At 37.9% G+C, this 20,437-nt stretch overlaps 1 protein-coding gene across 4 annotated transcripts in view; it reads right to left on the bottom strand.

Annotated features, from left to right (window-relative positions):
- RET (ret proto-oncogene) overlaps positions 1–20,437 on the bottom strand; it is a 79,854-nt gene that overhangs the window by 29,743 nt on the left and 29,674 nt on the right. For all 4 annotated transcript variants that reach the window (XM_039385750.1, XM_027720693.2, XM_027720692.2 and 1 more), the window contains 5 exons: positions 6,447–6,698; positions 4,533–4,826; positions 3,829–4,070; positions 2,155–2,356; positions 1,506–1,705 (listed from right to left, as the gene is read on the bottom strand). In XM_039385750.1, coding sequence (XP_039241684.1) covers positions 1,506–1,705; positions 2,155–2,356; positions 3,829–4,070; positions 4,533–4,826; positions 6,447–6,698 — 1,190 coding nt within the window. The remainder of the gene's footprint in view (positions 1–1,505; positions 1,706–2,154; positions 2,357–3,828; positions 4,071–4,532; positions 4,827–6,446; positions 6,699–20,437) is intronic.

The following is a 20,437-nucleotide window of genomic DNA, read 5'->3' on the forward strand; positions in this document are numbered from 1 at the left end:
CACTCTGGAACTAAAAAAAATGCATACTTCCAGATTTTAAAACTAATGTGTTCAAGCAATCTAGGGCATGCACAGATAAACAACTGACCAAATTTAATGTGGAGCTCATTCATTCATAATATTATTGTATGCATACACCTATATATAAAAACACACACAGAAAAAAACCCTAATTAATTAATCTAAATTCATACTTACCTAACAGGTAAGTTTCCACACTTTTTACAAAGTTGTCATGTTGTGACAAAGATACAGTTAGGGCACATTTCTAGATCATAAGAGCTTAGACTATGAGTATTTCACACATCTGTGCTATTACTTCTTTTAGGGGGAAATCCACCAGTTTCACCCTGTCCCCAGGCAACAGGGGAGAGTAAAGCTTTCACAATCTGGTGCTACAAAAACCTCAAATGTAACATCAAAAATAATTTGATCTGCACAAAAGGAACAGAATAGCCTCTGAAGTTTCTTACAGATTGCAAATTGAAAAGTTGCAGCCACAAGGCATCACAAAATGTCATAAAGGAGTAGCTTTTCATAGGGAGACTGCTATGTGAGCACTCTCAGTATCTTCCTCCGATTTAGGATATTCAGTGCAGACTATGGACAAAATGTCCCTTGTCAGAGCAGTAGCATTTTTATTGCTCATGTACAGCCTGTTCTGTACTCTGAAGAGCTATCAAGCCACAGTGTATTTCATCAGATTAAATAAAAGAACATGCAATATATCTAATTTCCCTTTTTCTTTCTTTTTACAATTAGCCAGAGGCTTAAAGATTAATAAAACTTAATTCTTCCTTAAGAGTCTTCTAATGAATTGGTTTTCTCTGTAATTGGGATGATCATATTTTAATCTCAGTCCTCCTCTCTGCTACAATAGTTACAAGGCATACTTTCCAGTAGCTCTCCCAAAAAGGCTCATCACTGATGTTTTTAATATTCATTTTCATAACATGAATTATATTGAACTAGTTCCTTATTAATGTACATGTTCCATAGGAATTACATTGTAATTTTCACCTGATTAACGTCAACCTGTTAGAAAGTGTTTCTGGGAAGCATTATTAATGGCAATGGTGGTGATTAAGCTAAAATGAGGATTAAGTTAGGATGCACATTAATTACTAACTAGCCATTATCTTAAGAAAAGCCATTAATATACTGGAATATGTAGAGCTGGAACTCCAACAGCTGGGCAAATTTATTTTTTTGCCCTTGATATTGTTCCAGTTATTCAAGCCTAAGCCACTCATGGTTGCAAGTCCTCCTGTCCATAACACACACTATTTTTCTCTATTAGTACTTCCATGTGTGGGTCTTTCTCTATTATTATGTGATGGAAGAGCTACTGCCCAGTCTACCTGCTACCCACTGCATCCAGCACCAATCATATTGGTATCACATTTTTCACTGATTCTACTTAAAACAGTTAAAACCAACAAACAGTTTAAGGCACCTCATCCCAGTGATCCATCCAGTTAATGTATCATTAACACAGTTCTTACCTGTGCAAAGCGTTCAGCATTTCTGTTCACTGTGAACTGGTAAGTCATGTTTGAAAACTGAATGCTGACAGGGAGGATGGAGACATTGAAATGAAGCATCACTGATCTTTCTGGGCCATGAAATTCCGTGTCATTCACCAAAACATCCAGCTGGAAGTAACGATGCTCTGTGACTGAAATGCTTTTATTCAGTACCAGTTCTGCAAAGGAAAAAGATTAGTCTATTACCAGGCCACATTATCTTTAAGTGTATATTTTGATACAGCAACCCCAACAAAAATAGACATAATAAAATTAAGTATACATATCAAAATTTCCTAACAGGAAACAGAAGGCAATTTAAATATGAAATACGTTCTTATGGAGTTATATCTGTGTCATTCAAGATGTTTGGGAGGCCCTCTTCCCTTCTTACCTACCATGCTGAGAATCCTAAAATCAAAACCTCTTACTTACCAGTTTACAAAACATCATCCTGTACACTCCCTATCCCAGAGATGCACAAGCTCCATTTTTTCAGTACATATTTAAAACTCAGTCTTTTCCGAACTTGAAATTTCTCAGCTTTCATTGGCTCAATATTTACAAAATGCTTACTGGTCAATCACTAACAAGCAACTTCTCCTTTATTTGAAGAAAGAGACCTTACTGTACTCATGTCGAGTTCCCCTCACTTGGCTGCCATTTGGGCTGAAGTGGATTTCATCAAAGATGTGCTCTACACGAAATGTTTCACTTATCCAAGGATCATCAGTGACAATGGTTCCTGTGTATTTCTTTCTGCTGCTTTCAAGGGGATAAATGGGTGTGGTGTCTGCATCGTACACAGTCAGTGTCGCAAGAACAGTTCCCTAGAAGGAAAAAATAAATGGCATTGCTGAATGATGTGTGTTTTGGAGAATGAAATATTGGTCAAATAAAACCTTACAACTTTCACTGAAACCCACTTTCATTCAAATTAATTTCAAGATTCAGGTTATCACTATTTCACACCTGTTTGGATCTGAGTTAGAAGCTCAAAAGAGGATAACAGTGGAAAAGAACTTGCTATATAATCATTTGAGCCCCAGTCTAAATACAGTGCTAAACTGCTGAGGTAGGAAATGAGCACACATACACAGCTCTTGATTTTTTTTCTTTTCTTAAAATCAGTTATCCTACAATGCTACTTAAAAAAGCAGGTAAGTAATATCAGCACTTACAAGACACAAAATACATTCAGACAGGTCAAACTCATTACCCACGTGACAGAAGTGGCCTGGGTTGTCTGCTTAGTCTACTAGATTGCTGTTTTCTACTTGGATACTGCGACCAAAAGGCCTTTAAGATTTTTATTAGCAATTCTATTCTTTCAGATTTGTTTGAACGGAATGTTTCCAAACATAATGCCTTTTCTTTTTTTACTACAAAATATCACTGAAATTCACTACATTGTGAACACGTCACAGGCATGTAATTTCAAAAAGAATATTTTACTTTATCAAACAGTTTTATGAGACCTTCACTTTCTATCATCCAGAGCTAAATTTCAAAATTTTCAAATATAAAAAGGAATTACTTTATGCCCAGGCAAATGGGATGTTCACAGGTGTCTTGTAAAGACGACTTCTAGTCGGGAGATGGCAGCAAACTCCCAAAATCAGTCTTTTCCCTTCCCTTTTCCCTTCCCTTTGACACAAATATGATCAAAATGTACTTTGAAGGGAGAATTGACTACCAAAAGACACCCAGGAATTCAGATCTTTAGAAAGATGACCTTGGCTTGGTAAGGGGGAAGTGAAAGGTCACAATAAAAAGAAGATCCTGGAGCTCTCCCTTAACAGCCTGGCCCTGGAAACTTCACAGGGGCAATGTTTGCCTGCAGAACCACTATTGTTACAGCATCCTAATAAATATTCTGAATGTAGTTCTGATGTCTTACATAGATTTGCATGTATGGGACTGGTACACAGACATACTTGCTCTAACAACACTCAGTTTTAATTATCTGGGGGAAACAACCCTTCAACAAATAGAGCAGAGCTCAGTGTGGAGAGATAGAGCAGTCCTAACCACAGACTCAGCAACTGTCCATCCTGACCTTGGAAACTGCTCAAATTTCTTCACACTGTTTAATTAACCCAAACTCTTCTTTCTTTTGGGGCCTGAATAAGATATAACTCGGGGGACAGGAATCCTACAAACATCATTTTACAGTCTCTAGAGTATGGTGTGATGATGGGCTCATTGCTGAGATCCATTATCCAGAACTTGGTGCTTCCCAGTAATCACACCTCCCACTGCTGAGTTCCTACTCCAGGCACTAGGTAAAGGGGAACATTACCTCTTTCCTGTTGAACTCCACAACAGCATCCGCAGTATCAGTGCCATTGGGAAGGAAGGGAGGAGAGTCATCTTCATCCAACACATTCACCAGGAAGGGCACCTCAACCTGCATTTCCCTGACTCCCTCTCTCACGGTGCACTTGGCAATCAGCTCGTATCTCTCCCTCTCCTCTCGGTCCAGGCGCTGTGTCACACGCACACTGGTGGTGTTCTCATTGTAGCGAAAGGGCAGACCCTCAGCTGGAAAACAGCCACAGGAGAAAGAGGGACAATCAATTCCCAGTATAGGGCTCTGATAGTTTTCTTCTTTAATACTCTTTTGCAATCCATTTGGGCATCACGACTTCTGACAGACTCAGAAGTGAAATACAAGGAATTTGTGTGGTTATATTAGGGTAGGGAGAAAACATGGAATAGATGGGAAGATTCTACAGTCTAGAAGCAGGACCATTTAAAGCTCAGGTTACTCTCAGTCTGCTTTTAGCAGGTACAAACTTCTAAAAGTAATCTTTACGGAAAGGGATAGTCCTCCTTCCCATCCCCTCTGTATATCTCAAAAGCAAAATCTTCAGGCTCAGTTTACATTTGCAATGGAACTTCCTTTACAGAATCAATCTAGAGGATCTACTGCAAAAGAGATCTTTAACAGTGCAGCTGTTTGTATCTATTGCTGGTACATGACCAGCTCAGTTCCAGTTTTACCTGCTAGCAGTTTGTAGGAAATGCTGAGATTCTGACACAGATGATGAACTGAGGGTAACTGGAGCTGATGAAATGTGCCAGGTGGTTTATTCTCCTTGATGTGAAAGGAGAGATCCATTTCTGTGAAGCAAAGTTGCCTTGCTGTCAAGGAACTGCAAGCTGGTGCCGTAGCATTGATCAAAGAGAGGAAAACCGTGGTGCGTGTAGCAGAGTCACATTCCTTCTCTTGGAAAGGGTGGGATGAAAGGAAGACATACAGCATCACCTTTGATAATGGCATCCAGTTTCCTACAGCTTCAAGGGAAAAAAAACAGCAGAAGAAATATTTTACAGAAGACAAGTCAACATTTCTTTTCCTCATTTTCTACTCTAGTCCATTATTTCATAAATGATCATTTAGTCCTATTATGTGATAAAACAATTCTTCTGGTGGGAAGACCTTAAACCTTAATAATCCCAGTAAGCTAAAAAAACCTAAGGGCTTAGCACCAATTTTACATTATGGAACTTCACAAACAATATCAGCATTACAGACGTAAGACACTAACATAAAGCAGGTCTCTATTAAAAATCAGCTTTTTGTAGGACTGCTTTCTGAAGGGACTAGAGCAGAGTGGGGTGGAAGCAGGAAAAATAATGCATGAAATGGAAGAGATACTCAGGACAGACCCATAACTACTATCATTTCAGTCACTGCATTCTGACAGTTTATTCCAGTTGAGGATACGGGTCAAATTGTTTAGGTTTAGAGGACAGATTGTTCATCATTTTGAAATATAAAGAGCTGGACAAGAGATAAAATAGAAGTTAAAAGTATCCTGTGGCATCTACTACTACACCCTCAAGCCTTATTTTGATTACCTTGGTTTGACTACAGACAGCACAGAAATACCTCTGTAACAGATCTAATTCACTTGAAAAGATATTGTAGGTCACTTTGATTTGCAGGAACAAAACAAGGCTCTCAGGTGCTGGATAGATGCTCCTCCTTTGTTCAGTTACAAAGAGCTATCTGATATTCATGAACACCAAGTACCAAAAATGCAGTGAAAATGGTATCATTTTCAGATATCAAACACTCAGCACTCGAAAAATAAAACAGTAAGTGTATGAAGTTGAAAATTTCAACATCAAGGTACCTAAGTCAGAGGGTAGAGTTGATATGTGGTTCTTACAAACTGAAGACAGTTACTACAGACTCTCTCCAACAGTAAAATTTCTGCAACTGATCACAGCACTATGCCATTAACTCCTCACCCATTTCCTCCTCCACCATCTAATGATACCTAATTTCCTCATAGATCAAAATCACCAAAACCAATTTGCTGGTAGAGTATAAAAGAAGGGGGGAAAAAAAAGGAGATAATTAATTTCTGTAGTTCAACAGTAAGCTTCTCTAACAAAGCCAAATCTCAAGAGAGGGAGAGAGGCACAATTAACCATTTCTTCTAAGAGCTCTGGGGTGTTATATGCAAATGTACTTTGTGAATCCATGTTACCAGAATTCAAGGACCATTTACAAGAGTTTGAACCTCTCTAACAGCCTTGCTCTGGGCACTAAGTGCTGGAATTGGCCTCACTTGCATCAGTAGATGAACAAACTGCAAACCTCAGTGTAAAGCTTTGACTTATACAGCTGTGAAATGCAGAAAAAAAATATTTCAAGTAATGCAACTTTCCCACCCTATTGGAGTCCCCAGTGCAAGCAACTAGATCTGTCCAAGGTCACCATTTTCTTTGGCATACTGTTCTCTGTTGTTGGTTTCATTGAGGTCGGATTCCTCATTTTAAAAGGGCAGATGTGTTTTTTTCAAATGTGATGCTCATCTTCTGCTGGAGAAATCTCATCATCTGAATGTATTTTTCTCTAAGAACAGATATCTCAACAAGAAAAACTAGTCTTCTTATACTTACACAACGTGTTAAAGTCGTCTCTATCCAGGCTTTTGCTGAGGTAGAGAAGTCCTGTTTTTTCTTTGATTTGAAACCAATTATTTTCATGGGATCTTGCTCGAGAAATTATGAGAGTCTGGCACAGATGAAAGTGGGCCACTTCTTCATGTGAATCCTTCAAGGCGTGGATGCGCAGGAGCGGCATACCTGCTGGCTCATCGATGTACACATTCTCCAAGTAATCTTTCCTGGGGAAGTAGAGACCAAAGGCCACTGCAAAGGAAGGCATACAAGAGAAGAGGCAGTCCCAGTTAAATCATTTTCTGCACTGGTATTTTCTTAAGAGATGTATTTCCAAAGAACCAAAGGCTTCATTCTCTAAGAAGTAAAGAAGCACTAAAAAAGATGTGGAAAAAGGCAGATCCTCATCTGGTGTAAATAAATACAGTTTTACTGTACTCAAGCCAAGGACACAGCCACCAAAAATGTCCTCTATAGCTTATGTTCCAGTTACAAAATCATCTGCTTTTTGAAAGCAAAACTGCCTTGCTGTAGACAAGGTCCAGTTTAAGTAGAACACTTAAGGAAGTTCTGCTTGCCAAATTTTACTTAAGTTTCTACCTGGCACTCTCAGCTGTAATTCCACTGAAAGCCTAAACATCCTCTCTGTTGAGAGAAAACACAGAAATGTATTACCCACTTTTCCTCAGATTACATAAAACCTCTCTTACACAGGAGTCCTTTTGTGGCTCCCTCCCTTTTTCAACAAGCCAGCATGATACTTTCGGTACAGAAAATGGGAGTTGTTTAAAAAAAACTGATATGAAAGTCTTGTAAGTATTTTAAATATGACAGATGAGAAAGCTGGGAACTGAATGAGGAGGAAAACGTACATTTCTTTTTGGTACAATGGTTGTGACTGACCCAATCACCTCCCACCCTGGCACTGCAGACATTTACATTCAGTAGAGCTCAACTGCCCCTTGATGCCCATTTCTTCAACTGATCTCATTTTACTGGGTCATTTTGCAATGGCCTCTCTACCCATTTCCAATTCTTCTCCTCCAATTTCATTTCTTGCAAATATGATCACAGTGGAATGCTCGATAAGCAAGGAAAGGACAAAGTGATGCTCATTGCACTCATAGGCACTGAAATACTGGAACTGTCACTCTTGGACTTCACATGCACTGACAGACCGTACTTGTTCCCATCCAAAAGAACACTTGCATACTGCAGAACTGTGCATCATTTAATCCACTTTGATAAGGAGTAAAGCATATAAAAAGCTCACACATCTGCTGAACAAATGTAAACAATAACAATTCCCGTCTGTTACTACTATAAAGCTCTCTCAGCTTAAATCAAGCCAGACACAACTGGAAATGATAGTAATGTAGCAGTAAAATTAAGGATATAATTCCAAAATATCTTCAAAATAGCATCAGGCTATAGCACATATTTATTTTGTATTATTATTGGATCCATACACTGTTCTACTGAATGGAGTGCACCGCAAACAAACTGTAAACAAGAGATCTCTAATTTCATTTGGAAATACCACAGAAACGAGTGTACCTTGCAGTGATTCATGACATCATCAGTATCCCTGGATGCAATTACATCCATGAGATTTACAGAGACCCATTATTTTTTTCCTACATATACTTTGCAATATATGAATAAGGTGCTAAAGTAATATGGTAGGTGAACTCACTCCAAAGGACTTAAATCAAAGGGAAGCCAACAATATTCTTTTTGAGAGTTTTAGAAAAACATTAAATCCTGACATCCTCTCTCTGGAGAAAATTTTTACTTTTCATTCTGGTGCTATCAACATCTTCTTTTTAAGTTAAGATTCCTGAACATTTATAATAAATTTCAAATATTTTTTCAGTCCCTCTCAGTTTTGAAGTGAAGGAAAACCTGGGAATATGAGCTATTAGAAGTCCTACAAAGAGGTTCGTTATCGAGAGGGATAAGGTAATACCCAAATAGCAAGCCCAGTCCCAGTGCAAGCAAATAGTCTCTCTTGGGTTATTTTGTATAAAAACTTGATTCTAGAACAATAAAAACTTCCTTACAAGAAATTCAACACTGAAAATTCACTACTCAAGACTAAAAAATTACTTTTAACCCACAAATGCATACAAATGAGCCTAATACGACACTAGCTACAGGACAGAGGAATAATTATTATTTCCTTATTTCCAAGCCTGTAGTCCCAACATGAGTAATGCTGTGTGCTCAGCACCACAAACACATCTTGTGGTACAAGAACCAGCACCACAGAGAGACACGAAATCACCTCCAGTAAAAGGAGTATACAGAAAGTAGAGTACATATTAACAGTATTGATATGTAACGTGAAAGTGCAAAAGGGAAAAACTGGAATATTTTGAGTTGCAATTATTTCCTTTTCTTAAAGAAGTGTGTTAATCTTTATATTCTTTGCTTTATAAATCGGGGCTCGCACTGCATGAGAGTACAGTTGTGTTTAACCAAATACATAAATAATTATGGCAGACATGGCCACTTAAATGCCTGAAACCTTGCAAGCAACTACACCTGAGCAGAGGTCAGCATCCTGACTGGTCTGCACTTGAAAGATAAAGTTAATATTTATGCTGCAGACTCTCTGAAGTTCTTTGGCATCAGTTCACAGGAGGAGTCTTCTCCATAGTAAAAAAAAAAAAAAGGAAAAAAATCCTGTAATATAAAAATCTGATTTCTCTGTAAATAACAGAAATGCAAACCTGTGCTTTGTATTTTGAAAAGAGGGTTCCTTCATAAAATGATTTAGAATTTGCACCACTAATTAACCAGAAATGTATTTCACAACTTTTAAAACTGAAATTAGCTCAGTTGGTTAGAGCATGGTGCTAATAATGCCAAGGTCAGGGTTAGATCCCCAGAGAGGCCATGCACTAAAGAGTTGGACTCGATGATCCTTGTGGGTCCCTTCCAACTCAGACTACTCTGTGACTCTGTCTTGAATTAAAAGCCACTTTAAGCAAGGAGGGAACACTGCTGTAGAGAATTAAAGTAGAAACAAGATCTTTTACTCCTCGATTCACACCTAAAAGCTGATAAAACTAAATTTTGTCCATCAGAACTGTTAGCTTTTAGTACAGAGCAGACTTCTATATTGAGGGCAACACCCAAGGATAGTTTTAAGTGACATCAGTGGATATCTCATACCTTCATGTTTAACTTGAAAATGTAAAGAAAACGTATTTCAAGTGAAGAGACTTTACAACACTGTAAAATAAAATAAATTAAAAAATATGAATTTGATTTAGCTATGTAACAAGATTCACCAAATATTTGAAATTGCTGGGATTTTGTAAAGTTGTTTGTGTCACCCTAACTCCACTTCAAGCACTGAAAGAAATGAGAGGTATGCAACAGACTGCTCAGGTCAGAACTACACTCTGCATATAAATCTCAGGAGGCTAATCTTAGACGAGACCTTTGAAGTAGAAACATAGCACCCACATCTCATAGCTGTTCTCATTCTTTTAAGCCCTAGTGAGTTAAAACCAGATTCAATAAACTTGCCATCTGGCAAGTATGCTGCAGGAGGAAGAGGTTCTAAATCCTGGCCACACTTCCTTGTGTCCTGAAAAAAAAAAAATCCATTTCCAAGGACTTGTGCAAGCTTCCTATGGAAGCCAGATGGAGTTTTTAATGAATCTGCCATTTAAATAAAGAGGAATTGAGATGGTTACATTCAAAACTGATTGTTAAAGTGCTTTTGCTTAGGAATTAAAAGCAGACAAAAATTTCACATGACAACTTGAAATATACCACGAGAAGGTTGTGCTCTGTAATATACATGAGTAACATAACAGAGAGAGTGTTGTTGAAATATTTTGGAATCTCTGAATTTTTTTTTAGAGGATGTTTCAGCTCTCCATACTACAAACAGCACAGGAAACATGGCAACCTCTGATGGATGAGCAAAATTATGGGATAATAGCATATCAGTAACACACAGAAGAGAAAAGTGATCACGTTTAAGCGGATGTAATGCTACTAACTAATAGCTCCTACAGGAAATAGATACAGTTATGACAGCAGTTTTCCAGTTCAGCGAGAGAAAGCAGGTAAAACGAGAGCAGAGAAATGAGATTATATGTACTTTGAAGCCTTCATGACTGCCTTTTCAAATAAGGCAATTTTTCACGTGGCTTTTTTCAGTCATGAATTATTAGGTAAATAATGCCTTTTTTGATACAAATTTTTTTTTTTTTTTTTGTACACAATTTGCTGCAGAAAACTTTACATGTTTTCAGTACTTTTTATGCATGCCGCTCTACTTTTGAGTAGCACTGGGGGACAACTCTTGATGAAAGCTGTTAAATGGACTATAGAAACATTATATTCTTATGATCAACCACGACGACAAAAAACATAATTTAATTTTTTAGTCACAAAATGAAGTGGCATGAAATTTTTTATTAGCATAGAGGAAGACTTCGCTGTAAGACATTCTCCCAAACAATGTTTGTAACCATCTTTCAAGGTACAACTGCAGACTTCAGACAATGTTTTGGAGTGAACCCTCCAAGTCACAAGATTTGTCCTGGGAAAGGACATGATCAGATAACTGGAAAACCATCTCAGGTCTGGTGGATCACCTGCAGAGTCTCAAAGCATGTTAGAGATGGTGATAAGAGAGGACAACCAGCACACAGCAGGGTTGCTGGTCAGGAGCATTTTGTTACCCTGGTCCATAAGACAGAAGAACCAACTCCAATATCCTCTTCTGAAGAGAAGCTTCAAATGGCTGAAATATAACATTATGTTCTAAAGTTATTTTGGGTTTCATTACTCACGTAATCTGAAAAGTATCTCTCAAGCCTGAGTGTTTGTTACCTTCCAACTTCTTTTCACTAGTTTGTGTTATAAGTTACACTTTAGTCCAGTAGATGAAAATATTCACAGATCTCAAGGTGCCTGCTGGATGAACGTGCAATTAAAAACACTGGTTTGTGTTTTTAAAAAAGACATAAAGAAAAAAAATTAGAGAAATGGAAATGGAATGATAGTTTTCATTCAGCAAGTAATATATAATCCACATCTGACAAAATTTACTCAGAGCTTCTCCGCATTTTGGAGGATAACAACTTATTTAGAACAGAACAGCCCTCATGCAGTCAAAATCCTTAATCAAACACTGACATGCATCTCCAAGAAAAGGGGGGTGCTTTTAATGAAATGACAACCCTATCATTGTAACATGCAGGATTTAATGATATAACAGATGAACATGGCAGTCTGTTGTTAATAATCCTCCATTTGTTATACAGCATCAGATTTCAACAAGCAATTATCTGCCAACGTTAGTTTTGTGTTCCTGAAATAATTATCTTTACTTCTGACGAGCAGCCATTATGTTCCATTACTAGTATTAATATACCTAATGTCCGATTCATCAGAGAACAAGTGCAGTAATGCACTTGTATATTTTAAATTAAAGGACTTCCTCACTTAATTCCCTCCTAGTCCCTACACAATTAGGAAATAAACTTGCCCTCATAAACCAAAAAGTCTGTAATTTAGAAAAAAACCCCACTTGTCACTTAATAGAAAAGTAGTATGAAACAGCAGAGCTAAAAGCAACACTTGGGATTCAATCACCAGCTGACCAGGTGGCCACAGCATGGGTCAGCCTGTGCCACAGGGGACACAGCACCGGTGCCAGGGGGACCAGGGGGACCCTGGGGCCACTGATCTCCCCCTCAAGTGCCCACACAGCCCGGCACCAGGGCAAGCCAGCCTGCCAACCACCCTGGATGTAGGACCACCACCCAGGGGACACTGCTTCTGGCACAAATCACAAACATTTCTTCTGGTTTTATACAGAGAGGTCAAATTCCACCATCAGCTCACCGAGTTTAGGCTGCAGCATTACTGCCAGGTGTAATTCCTAATGTGTTTGAGGGTCACTAGGACAATGGCAAATGGAAGAAGTGGCATTCACTTAATTAATTAGCAAGACATTATTTACTTTTAGGTGTGTTATTTTTAAGCTGATCATTACAGAAATTGTAACAGATTTGGTATGAACCAGAAAACATAAGAAACTCCATTAAAGTGAAAATGAAATTAATTAGTTTTTTATAAAGCTGTTTGTCTGGACCCCAGGTTAGAGTTGACTGGGGAAAGACTGCTGTAGAGCTTCATATTGGAATTTTCTCAAAGTATACTCCAGTTTTATGGAGCTGAGTAATTGCTAAGTTTCACCTGTTGTATACATTTAAATGCAGCAGAATTGTTAGAGAACAACAGAATAAATTTCAATAACAGCAGTATTAGTGAAATACATATGTTTTACAGAACATGATACCTCCAGAGAGAACAGGTCCTTATGAAGTGATGGTAAGCAGAAACAGTACTTAACTAGAATATACTCCAGACCTGTTAAATTGGTGTGGTTTAAGTTAATTGCCTCTCTTGTGATTTTCCTCAACAGATTCCCATGCTCATATTGAAAACAACCCTAAATTTTAGACTGAAAATCTAGAAAATAGGTAGATAGAAATATTAGATAAAAAAAAGCTCAGTCAGCCTCCTATATTGACCTGCTAGTCACTAAATGAGAATGAATTCCACAAGACAATAATAAGACAGACCTAGTAAAGCCAAAAGATGGATTTAACAAAATGAAAGCTTTCTTTCTGTATCACGCATATTGAACATAAATTTTACAAATGTCAAGATCAAACACAGACTCTAAATTTAACAAAAAGAAATGAATTTGGATTTGTAAGAACTGTGGAAAATCTGTGCAGCTCAGTATCTACCAGAGAACAGGACAGCACTTCTACTGAAGCTCTACTTACCAGTTCAGACCAAGGTCAAACCTTTCCTTCCAGAGACTGTACTTCTACGTAAGTTTTAGAAAACCACTTTTTAATTTTAAGTGCAAAAAAAATGCTAGAAGTTTCTTTCCTCTTGCTTTCTTATGATTTCTCATTTGTCTTGTTTGGTTTCATGTTTTTGGGGAGTTGGTTTGTTGGGTTGGTTGGTTTTTGTTATTTTTTTGGTTTCGGGTTTGGGGTTTTGTTACTTTAGCAAAAAGGCAAGTTTTTGATGCTTCACTGTTCTAAATACCAGTGTTAGTAAAACTTAAACCATCCCTCATAGAAATCAGCATGCATGGAAAGCTTCTGTGAGAGATTGCAGGGGTTTCTGAAAATTCTTTAGATCCTGATTCTGCCATTCCTATAAAGTACAGCTTAATTGCTTGAGAATACCTGGATATAATTTTGCTCTACAGGAGTATGGAGCTGAAATGTAAGACAAAGAAACTCACTATTGCTTTGCAGCACAAATTATATAATAAATATTTAATATAATTTATTTACATCTGGGTCAAATTTAGGGTGTTTACATGGCAGTATAAAAAATGAAGATGACATAATGGTTCATTTTTATATCACTCCAATACAGCTCTGTACAGACTCAATTTATCATGTTCCATACTTCTGTATTTCTAGTGACCTCTCTGTGTTTTGCTTTGAGAATTAATCCAAATTTGCAAGCATCAGAGAAATGATCTCACAAAGAGAGCTCATGCTTGTAGCCCATTTTTGTAACTGAATAACACCTTATTCAGTGCGAACCTTCTAAAGCAAAAGGAACACTAAGAACAAGAAAAAATTAGTTTTTAAAAATAGTAGCTGAATCTTTGAACACAGACAAAGCTTTCAACAATTCCAGCATCGGAAACCAGGAAGTATTTCCACTGAGATGCTATCAGTACTTCCCTAGCACTGGAAACATTGTACAATCCTGTGTACACTTTTCATTATTTTTTCAAAAAGGTAAACTGTAGTAATTTGCAGTTGAACTTGATGGTCCTTGTGGGTCCCTTCCAACTCAAGATATTCTATGATTTAATAATAATAGTTCATAGCATGCATTCTGTGAACATACTCCCCCTGCAGCAGGAACTGGATAGGGCTGGGGGTTAACCTAGCACTGCTGAAGATATACAAAATAAGAGATTCAAGTATTCAAAGATTCTTTTTACATTTACATCCTCTCTTTTCTGCATTATATAGGTTTGTAGAAAGGGAATAAGATTATTGAGAAGAAAAGCAAAATTGAGAGTATAGTCTTGCAATGAGATCTTTGTAGAACTCCCAGCTCTGTCAGAGACAGACTCTGCAAACACTGGGTCACTCTAATCTAACACTTTTCAGTAATTTTCTTTTGCTTTCACGAGTTTCAATTAACCCCCAAAACCCAACGCATTTGAGGCTCATTCATGTTGTTGTTTGTATTTCTGCCAAGTGGAATTATTCTGCATTCTATGACCAGAGATGCCAAGACGGTGGACTCGGTCTGCTGTTTTATTTCTAATTTTTAAATAAAGATTTGTTTTTCTAGTCATCCTCTGTGCATGCTCTCTCTGTGCCTTCTAGAATGTGTTTATGTATTATATATACATAAAGATTGGATAATGAGAAGCTAGAGAAGACCAGTGATGTACATATCACTGTTCTGTGATAAAACTGACATACACTAGTTGTAAATCTCAAAACCATAAAATCCTCAATTAATAATGTAGTAACATACAAGTGCTCTAAATTCTTGTTATACTTTAATTAGCTTTCACATATATTTACTCTAACAGTGCTGAGCTCATATGAAGGTGAATATTATAGCAGCGATTAGGAGCACAAGGTACTGACAACAAAACATATTCATTTCATAAAAACATGAAAATAAATCACAAGACACTCTTATCTGCAGAAATTGCTCAGCATACTTGACAAGATGAAAGGATCCTTGAAGGCAAAGACAAATAACTTTAAATTCATTATCTTAGTTAAAAGGACATCAGTATCACAATGCATTTCCTACATTAAGATATACATTTGGATCGCTGTGCTACTCCTTAATAAAGTACTAAATTTTCACAATCCCAAGTCATGAAAATCAATGAGAAACAATTAACTGTTGATTTATGACAAAGATTTGTATATGCACAAACTCCTGCATTCCATTACTACTTAAGCTCAAATTTCCCCATTTCCTTTCCTCCAGCTGCACTTGATTCTGCATCATCAAAATGAACGCAAGTCTTCCTGTCGATTAGAGATAGATGGAGTCAGGCATAAGGGATCACTTTCTGACAGCTCAGTGCAATTCACAAACACCTCCATCCATTTCCTATGCCTAAGCCATCTTCATAGGGAAAATACACTCAAGTGAAATAGGTACCAATATTTCTCACAAATAGCTTCCCCCCCCCCCCAGCATCACTGGATTGCAACAATTAACAAAACCGTGACCAAATGGTAATAGTATAAGTTTGGGAAAACTGTACAATGACTAAATCTTCAAAAAGATCAACCCCTGTACCTGGGCTGTGGCAAGAGGGACCTCATTTTCAGAGAAAAGCTGCCTTTTCAAAGAAAACCTTCTCGTTTTCTAGGGAGTGGATGACTTTACAGCATCTGGATTGAATTTTTACTTTGGATTCTCCATTGTTGCACAGGAAAATCTATTTTCTATATTTACTGCAGATGTGTAAAAATTAGCCTGCTAGACCACATGTAGTGACATAGGAAATAGCTCAGCCTGAATAGTGTTTTATCCATATCTAATATCTCTAGCTTCCCTTATTTTCTGCAATTCCTGCAGTTTATGAAAGAGAGACAGAGCAGTATAATTACTGACTTACAGCAGGAGGCAATCAATGAAAACTTTTGCTGCTGGTTGTTGAAAAGTTGCCAGAAAAATGGTAATGACATGAATGTCCACCTCTCACAGGAAAGTGCTCTGTTATTAAGAGCTGCTATTCTCTTTCCAAACACTCAAGGGAGCTATGAGCCTGCAGTTCAATTTTTCAGTCCAGGAAGCAAAATCTCAGTGTAACTGTGAGCTTATTTACTGATTGATTTATTTAAAGTTTTGTCATGAATTAACAGAGCATTTTGGTTTAATTATTGTATTTTAGGTGTAGTTTACCATATTTTAGGTGATCTATGAAATGAAATAGAGAATATAAGTTCTTTTCATATTGTTGTTTTTTTAATGTTCAATTTCTATTATCTTTTTAATAGATATACATATAAGAACTAAAATACTGTTAAGACTCATCTGCATTTGAACCTGTAATTCCTTAAGACACCTGTCAGAGAATACATTTTCCTAGGTACTCTTACAAGGCAGACCTGCTTCTAAAACAGTTTCATAAAGATCTGTGTCACACCTGCCATCATAAAAAAAAAAATCATAATAAAAGGACAAGAACCCCCCCGTATCCCAGCTGTCAAAATCAATGCTTAATAGAACAGAAATTTTCCTTTGGGGACTTTCAGTCATTACTGCACAGTAGCTAGTCATTATGCTGTTGTCTTAAAGCATAAATGTTGTCAGCAAAAGGGTAGAAATTGTATTGACAAGGCTTGGAAACAGGAAGACAGACCACTAATGATATGCATTGGACAGTGAAGACTGTTCTAGACAGCTCTTCTCAACCAGCTTTAAGACAGACATGAACTACACTGAACTCTTGACAAGTTATAGCAATGAACTAGAGAAGTCTAAAAGAAACAACAATAAAAGCAGCAGTAAAACCTGGAATGGTAGGGGCCTGTACAGGATTTTACAACAGCTTTATTTTCTTTTAAGTGAGCTTCTGGGTTCCAGCCCAATCCCTTGCTGGAGGGCATGCCAAACCACCACAGACTGCCAAGCAATTGCACACACAAAACAATCCTACTCCGATTATTAAAGACTGAATTTGCTTAACACATTCCATAACTATTTCAATGCCTTTTTTACTTTAAAAGTTAAAACTTTGCCCCATGTTCATATCCTCCAATGTCAACAGAAGACAATTCTTTATATCTCTCGTAAAGTCACTTTTGATAAAGATTTTACTGAGGTTGCTAAACAGCAGCTTTTCTGTTGGGTAACTTCTGATCACTTACTGCTTATAATTATTAGCTACTTCTACTACATTGAGGTTTGCACTGAGTTCTGGTTTGCAGTGATTCACACAGATAGTCCTTGATGCTGACATTTATTCTGAACTGTAGGTCTACCAGAGTAGTCATTCTGATCACACGTTTTTGATACATAAACAAACTGTAAGTGACAGTCCCAGAGTCAAAGAAAGTGCTGTCGTCGTTCAGCTACTAGCTCCTGGGCAACCCAACCCCAAAAGAATACTGAAGCACAAAGTTTATGCATTTACATTTTTCTCAGATGGTGAAACTGATGCTTTCTGCTCTGTTTATGAGCTGAAAACACCTCCAGTGGCATCTCCTGTCACAAACAAGTAATCAGGTCTTGTTCCAGCACAGTATCTTCATGCACATTTTATCAAGGCATTTTGATTTTTCAACTCCTCTGCAAAGGTGCTTGTTGCTCTATTTCATCAAGAGCTCATGCTTTAAATTTAAGTGTCAGTAAAAAACCTCATTTCCTCTACTTCCCCTCTTTCCTTATCAAGGCACCAATATTCCCAGGTTAAAAGACTGTAATGTGTAATGAAAACACAAGTTCAGATTTCAACTGAATACCAGAGAAATGTAAATTAAAAATTGCAGATTTGGTGGCTCTGCTCAGAAACTCTCACCTGTGCCTTAAACCCTCCATACACACACCACAAACATCAGCATCAACAAAACAAGCAGACTTTTAAAGTCATGGCACACACCAAGTGCATTGACCTTTCCATGAATGCTTTCCATGGGTTTCCCTGTACCAGGAATGAATAGCTGCTTGGCTTAATGTTTTTTGTTGTAAGAACTTAACAAAGCTTAAGTTTATAGAAACTTATGTATTCCAATTTTATCATTACTGACAACTGTTACATTTCATGCCAAAAGGAGACCACAACATACAAGCCTTTATAACTTACAGATTTCTTTCTATGCTACTGCTAACATGCTTGCAGTAGGATATACTCTTCATAAATCTCCTCTGCAAACAGGTTCAGGACCCAAGGCTGAAGCTAAATGTTCCTAAAGCATTATTTGGTAACCCAGGCTTTACTGAAAATAAGAAACTCAATTTCAGTTTTAACGTGGATCCACATTGACTCCAGACACCACCACAATGTATATGATGCAGGATGCACACAAGAACCAAGCTGGACATCTAGAAAAAATTTTTAATAATATTCTCCTAGTTTCAGGCTAAAGAATAAAAGGTCCAGGGTATAAGTCAATCTTCAGGTCCCAGAGGTCCCTCTAGGAGCACTGAAGCTGCTTCCCAAGCATTACCCAACCGCACGTGTCCATATTTACATTTTTGGTGCACTTTGCTGATGTGCCAATATTTTTCTAAGGGCAGTGAAATGTACTGGGCAACTTTGCTACTGAGATTTCAATGTGAGAAAAGTGAGGGTGGAGTTGCTTGAAAGTATTTTGTGGCTTTCCCATTGCTCTGCTCTGGAATGAACAGTTTTCCTGGTCCTCACTGGGAGTTCCACACACCGGCTGGCAAAGACGAAAGCAGTCGGAAGGAAAATAAATAAGTGTCAGTCCATTCCATATTTCTCCAATTTAAAGCAATTAACAATTTAATCAACATGGATTTTAAAGAAAGAGATAAGATTCCAGCTTTAGGCTTGCATTAATCAGTTTGAAGGCAATGCTGTTTCCAGCAATTATTCCCTAGTTTTTATATGTTATTAGAAAGGGCTTGACCTCCCATATTTTTCCATGCACTGGAGAAAACTTTGCTCAGCTATCTAACCCAATTGCTTGTGTATCTGGAACACAATGTAGAATTAAAAAAACAACAACAACAACAAAACAAAACAACAAAATAAAACAAAAAAACAAACCGACAACTTGGATTCAGGTACAAAGGGACTTCCAGTGAAGCCTGGCACCCTCACACCTCTCTGGGCATTCTCTGGAGGGACTCTGCATAGATCTGTCTCCAAGTACCTCAGCATACCAGTTCCATTGAGTGCTGCAAATACAGCAGCCCACTGAGAGACAAGACAATTGTGGGAAGTAATTTAGACGAAGGTTATCTGATCTGCTGCAAAGGTGTCATCCTCAATAACGTTTGTAACGATGACATGACACATACAACGTTTTAATACTATATAAAAAATAAAATGTCAAAAGCACTGGCAGCACTCACCCCCACTTCCTGTGGTGCAAGCACAATGTTACTGTGTGGTCTTCTGTGCACACATATACTTGCACATAAAACTGAGTGCTTCAGAAAGATGGAGAACAACTGATAGGCATCAGATGCTTAGTTACATGGATTATAGTTAGTGTTGAAGAGAGAACAGAAATTTGGGTAGCAATATCTAAGGGTAAGATTCATAGAAATAGACCTACTATTTGCCAGCACTTTTGTCTAACTTTCAAGCTCACCATCTGACTGGTCTTGCTGAAGAAGGAGAATCCTGAAAAACCACAGACTGACGACTGTCTCACTTAAGGACGCACAGCAGGCTCAAAAGTCTCCCTAAATGCTTGACTCTTAGACTGAAAACAGCTTGAGAAGAGCTGAGTGGAAGGTAGAGGTGAATTGGCTGGAAGTTTCACCTCAACATGAGGTCCCTTTACACTAAGGGTGGCAGAGCACTGGAATGGGCTGCCCAGGGATGCGTTCCTGTGTCACCTGCTCCAGGTGATCCCGCCTTGGCAGGGGGTTGGACTGGATGACCCTCCAGAGGTCCCTCCCAACCCTAACAATTCCATGATACCACAGTTGGCACTGCTGTGCCAAGTCTGCCCACACTTCACAAAGGAGCACCTGGACATGCAGCTCTCCTCAGAGGCCACAGATTAAAAGCACACTTCATTCTACTGCCTAAGTAATGCTGAGCCTGTACCAGGCTACAGACTCAGAACAGCTGACAAGTGCAGACATATCGCATGAAAATACTTATTTTTAATACAGTCACTGGCCTTATCCAAACTTGCTGAGGTCAAGAACTCTAGAAGACTTCACTAGCTTTGAGACTACATGCAACACTTTGCAAATACTTGCAGACAGGATAAGAACAC

The sequence above is a fragment of the Pipra filicauda genome, unplaced genomic scaffold (genome assembly GCF_003945595.2).
Source record: "Pipra filicauda isolate LSUMZ 115617 unplaced genomic scaffold, ASM394559v2 scaffold430_size1018388_pilon, whole genome shotgun sequence".
NCBI lineage: Eukaryota > Metazoa > Chordata > Aves > Passeriformes > Pipridae > Pipra > Pipra filicauda.